Raw genomic sequence first — 4,902 nt, forward strand, 5'->3', positions numbered from 1 at the left:
AAGAGCAACAGCAGGCATACGAAGCGGCCCGACAAGCCAAGGCCACCTCGGCGCCCATTCTCCAGGACTCGGCGGGCTACATCCCACCCCAAGTCTACCCGCAAGCGCCGATCCAGGTCCTTCCGCCACAAGTCATGCAAGAGCCAGCGTGCTTCGTCGGGCAGCCTTCGGCCGCAACCATACGCCCAACCCCTCATGTACATGCACAAGTTCGGCCGGTCGCTGCCCAAGCACATCCCCCACTACCTGCACAGACGTCGCAAGCGATGGCGGAAGGAGCTTCGGCCCTGCAAGCGCAGCTCCAAGCTTTCCTTCAGCAACTCAACCAACCCCACAACACTTCAGGTACAACCCCTTCGGCCCAACCGGAGGGGAACGCAAGTCAGGGTGCACCCAGTTGGCTAATGTCGAACCAGCCTGGTCCGGGGGCTTCCCCATGGAGTCAAGGATAGCAGTTCGACCTCAGCAACGCCACTCAAGCACCAACCATTCGACCACAGGCAACGACACCAGGCTTCGGAACGAATCAAGCGCCGAACCACACTACAAGAATTCTGGGCTTCTGTGATGATTACATTATGACGATAACAGCCTGTTTCCTGTCACTACCTGCCTGTTGTGACGAAATGGCTGTCATCACAGAAGGTGGGTCACTAACCAGCTTCTGTGACCACCAGAGGACATCGTCATTGATACAATGACGATAATTCTCCCGTCATTGATGAATGACGAGACAAATTCATCCTAACAAATTGAACCGAATAACGCCACGTATATGATGACATGTGATGTTGCAGATGACAAGGCGGGTGATGTGGCAGATGACATGGCAATTCACATTCGGCCCATATAGCATGGGCTTTTTTATTTTCAATTACATTTGGCCCAAATATTTTTTTTTGACACAGCTACAAATTTTCTTTTACATTTTTTTCCTTATAGCCCAATTAAAGTACAATTCTAGCCCATATTATGGGCCAGCCCAATTAAAAAACAATCACAAAATATAAACCACAACCATTTGCATAATTATACTATAATCACATTCCAGCCATAATTAATTTTCTAGCCCATACAAAAGCAAGTTTCAGAATACAGTTTCCAACATGTTCCATACAAAAGAACGAAACATGAATACAAAATGTTCCATCCACCATCCAACTACACAAGTCCCAGCCGACTACGAAGTTCCTACAGGAAGTGTCAAGTTCCTGCACCAAAAAAATTCCACCTAGCAGCCACTACTAAGTTTCGGCGTTCATCTTGCCAGCAGCCAGGAAAAAAATTCCACCAAGCAGCCACCGCACTTCCGGCCTGCATCCTGCCAGCTGCCAGCAACTAGTGCCAAAAAATCCTGTTTTCCAGCAACCAACGCAAAAAAAACTCCGGCCACCAAAAGCGCCAACCTGCAAGCAACCAGTAGCTAGCACCAAGTTCTAGCAGCCACATACACCATACAATAGCAGCCACATACACCAAGTTCTGAAGTACCAAAAGCGATCACAGCCTCGAAGTTCAACTACACTAACACGAGCCATCAAATTCCAAGCTCAGCCACCTCATTCCTGCCATCAAAAGGTGCATGTTTTCAGTTGCTGGTGAATAAAAAGTCCATTTTGTTTGGACTTGGAGGCAAACAAATGAACAAATAGTGTTTAGAGTAATAACCCAGCAGGTAAATTGAGTAATAACAATATATTGATATGGCTCTTTTCCATAAAGTCCAAACAAATGGCTCTTTTCTAGTCACAACTAAATCCAAACAATGGTTCTTTTGCAGCTAATAATCCAGAAAAAATAGAGTATCTAGATCGATCAATCAAATGGCTCTTTTCCAGTCACAACTAAACAATATCTAATTTCATAGTAACAACAACTATAAACAATCCAGCAAGTAAATTGAAATAGGCAGAGTAATAGGCAATTTTGATACACACCATGAACAAAAAATTCAGCCACCAATGAAACAGTACAATAGGCTTGATATGGATGCAAAAGCACAAGAGACAAGTTAAAGCTATGCACCTGAGCATACAACTAGCTTAGGGAGGACTGATCTGACCCTGTCCAAATGCCATCATTTGTCGAAGGAGGCCCTGATGATGAAGTGAGGGCTTCCCGGGCATGCATATCCTCCTAGCAATCAAAGCAAGGTTTCAGTTTTGTATTATTATATAAATAAAGGTTCATTGCATAAGTTACTTAATAAAAGAAGGAAAGAAGATGTAATAGTTCAGTACTTACTATAGCTTTCTTCACAGGTTCACTAAAACCTTTAGTTTTGCTGCAATGCAACTCATTAAAGAGATCAATTGCAGTGGGCTCACCGTCAATTGCAGTACCCATGCTCTTCCCCCTTGGCTCCACTTGTCTACTGCCAGTGAGGGTGCCTAACCTAAAACATTTACAAGTGTCAATAAAAAGATTCTGCACTTGATATGAAGGCATAACACATGTAAGGACAAAAGAACAAGAATCCAAGTTACTTGCCTTGTTCAGTAGAGCTCAATCCCATTGGCTCCAGTTCTGTACTTAAAGTGAGGTCGCTCAATCCCATTGCCGCCGCCCAATATGGCCACCCAGGGCAAAGGCCACATCTGCGGCGCAAGGAAGGGTTGAGGATGATGGCTAGCTGTGGCGTGCCCTGGTTGGGGCTCCACCCGCCGATGCTCACCAGCGCCACCGGATCTTGCAGTCCCGAGGCCCTCATTCCTATAGTCACATTCTGCAAGACAGATGAAGAAAGGATCAGAAGAAAAGATCAGAACATTGCATTAGAGTTGCAGAAGCTTGTGACTAGTAACTGTTTTTGCTAGGCAAATCTGTGAGTTGAGTGATTTTAAGGAACATATACTCTTTGAGCAAGTTTATAGCCAATTTAGTAAAAATCTCACATCTTATTTACATTCTTACGGGGATATTTCTGTGACAGACATTATATTGGATTATAGAAGGAATCAAAGAGATGCTAGCCATGACCTTTCTTCTCAGGAGGTGATGCTTCCCTTTTACCAGTGACATTTTCTGCTTTATGAACTACAGACTGAGGGGGAGATGCAGCAGTAGCTTCCCTTCCTACTTCAACTACCAACTGCACTAAAGGATCCAAGCTAGAAAAAATTTCTTCCTTGGAGATATCATGATCTATATACTTGGATTGAACTGAGTTCATATTAATGCTACCACACCTAACATTAATAAAAAAGAAGGTGTTTGTTTTTCAAGAAGAATGCATGTGGTAAGTTTGGTACAGAGTAGAGATCAAAACAGTAAACAGCAGCTGTGATCGGTTGGGCAGGCATAAACATCTTCCTAATTATAATTAGTTAACCATGCATTTTTGAAACACGGTTTCTTTCTAGACCAAGTCAAACTCTGACCCAAACTAACTCTTTGGATTATTTTAGTTATTAAATGTAGAAAAGCTATATTAAATAGGTAGTTGCCTCCCTACTTTCCCAGTGAACATTGTTAAACCCACAAGTCAAACATGGATCACCCATATTTTGTTAAAGAAACTATGCAATTTAGCACGCTTGACCTAAGAAGCTAAGACCAATCCTTGATAATACTAACATGCCTAACCATGCTCCTAATGCTTACCACTCCAAATTCAAGTATGAAAGCTATTTTGTTATGTAACCTAAAAATAATTTCGAACTTGAGAATCATCGATATCGACACTAGAATACAAGAAGAGAGAAGCTTATAAATTTTAAGTACTAATTATGACTGTCAGAAACAATCAGAACTAATTACTGCTCTAATTTTCACAAAGGAAGGATCAATAGGAGAATGGAAAAAAAATTGCTAATCACTACTCCATTTCAAGACTGATTCACACGAAAAACTGTCTACGAGAGAGGTTGTGAATCCTGCAAAACTGAATCCTCTACTCGTCGTCTTTATCTCGGCTACAAATCACTCCAGCAGCAGCAGCAATCAAGCACCAACAGAATACCCCAATAAACCACCAGATCTGGTGAAAGCAACACATCAACCGCACGGATCCGCGAAAGCCAGCATCTCTTCTACCGATTTCCCAACTCGACAAGGGAGATGTTACCCTCACCCAGATCCCGACGCGCCGCTGGCCTGCTGCCCTGCACCCTTGCCCCGTGCCGCGTGCCCCCGCGGCCCGCGCCACCTGCCCGCCTCTCGATTGCAAGTCGCCGGCCGCCGCTGGTCATCGTCATCGTCATCGTCGCAGCTAGCGTCGCCGCTGTCGTCGCCGTCGTTGCAGCCACTGTAGCTGTCGTCGCCGCAGCCGCCGCCGCCGTAGCCGCTCGCTCCCGCCTACCTAAGCCCGCCGCCGCCGCTCCGGAGGGCGGAGGTGGGTGGATCCGTGTGTTGCCGGTGCTCCCGCTCACGCCAGGCCGCTCCCGAGTACGGAGGCCACTGGATTCATGCGCCGCCGTCACTCCCGAGGACGGGAGGCGGCGAATCCGCTCGCCACCGTCCTTCCCTGGCCGGGGGAGCGACACGGGGAAAGGCGAAGAGGTGGCTGGGGGCGGCGCGATGGATTGAGGAGGAGAGGGATGTTGGCGGTGGGGGAATGGATGGTGGCGCCGGCGGCATATGGATTTAGTTTTGGCTAGGGTTTGGGGAAGAGGTTATATGGATGAGAAGCAATCCGACACGAATTTACCAAACTGTCCCTGGTATGTCCACAGTAGTTACGAAATTGTATGAACAAAATGGACATTTCACCTTAAATTTATGAGAACTTTAAATTTAATTTTAGGCTGATTTTTGTGTTTCAAATGCAAAAATCATAAACAACAAAATTGTAGAACTCATCAAGATCTACAACTATTATATTGGTCTTTTTTACAAAGAAGTTCATTTGAACGATTCAAATTTTGAATTTTCAAAATTTGATAACGTCAAACAAAAATTGAG

The 4,902-nt window shown here is 45.2% G+C and overlaps 1 protein-coding gene across 7 annotated transcripts; it reads right to left on the reverse strand.

Moving 5' to 3' along the window:
* Positions 1–1,020: 1,020 nt before the first annotated feature.
* On the reverse strand, positions 1,021–4,586 carry LOC4326029 (uncharacterized). Of its 7 annotated transcripts, none has more exons than XR_010741678.1 (5): positions 4,073–4,586; positions 2,491–2,725; positions 2,328–2,390; positions 2,026–2,136; positions 1,021–1,565 (listed from the first exon to the last, which is right to left on the reverse strand). XR_010741678.1 is itself a non-coding variant. In XM_066310999.1 (5 exons), the coding sequence occupies exons 1-4, from the start codon at positions 3,019–3,021 to the stop codon at positions 2,078–2,080; spliced, it is 399 nt and encodes a 132-aa protein (XP_066167096.1). In that variant the 5' UTR covers positions 3,022–3,952; the 3' UTR covers positions 1,021–1,565; positions 2,026–2,077. The 7 variants fall into 7 exon arrangements, 2 of the variants coding, with proteins under 2 accessions (XP_066167096.1, XP_066167091.1); XR_010741676.1 differs by having other exon boundaries at positions 2,245–2,390; XR_010741677.1 differs by having other exon boundaries at positions 2,328–2,395.
* Between the last annotated feature and the right edge of the window lie 316 nt (positions 4,587–4,902).

This window comes from Oryza sativa, chromosome 1, assembly GCF_034140825.1.
Source record: "Oryza sativa Japonica Group chromosome 1, ASM3414082v1".
Taxonomy (NCBI): Eukaryota; Viridiplantae; Streptophyta; class Magnoliopsida; order Poales; family Poaceae; genus Oryza; species Oryza sativa.

Excerpts from the sequence above, each read along its gene's own strand:
- LOC4326029 (XM_066310994.1), bottom strand. The coding sequence starts at position 3,021 with ATGTCACTGGTAAAAGGGAAGCATCACCTCCTGAGAAGAAAG. Across the intron at positions 2,726-2,979 it reads ATCACCTCCTGAGAAGAAAG|AATGTGACTATAGGAATGAG; the intron begins GTCATGGCTAGC and ends TCTGTCTTGCAG. Across the intron at positions 2,391-2,490 it reads ATTGAGCTCTACTGAACAAG|GCACCCTCACTGGCAGTAGA; the intron begins GCAAGTAACTTG and ends GTTTTAGGTTAG.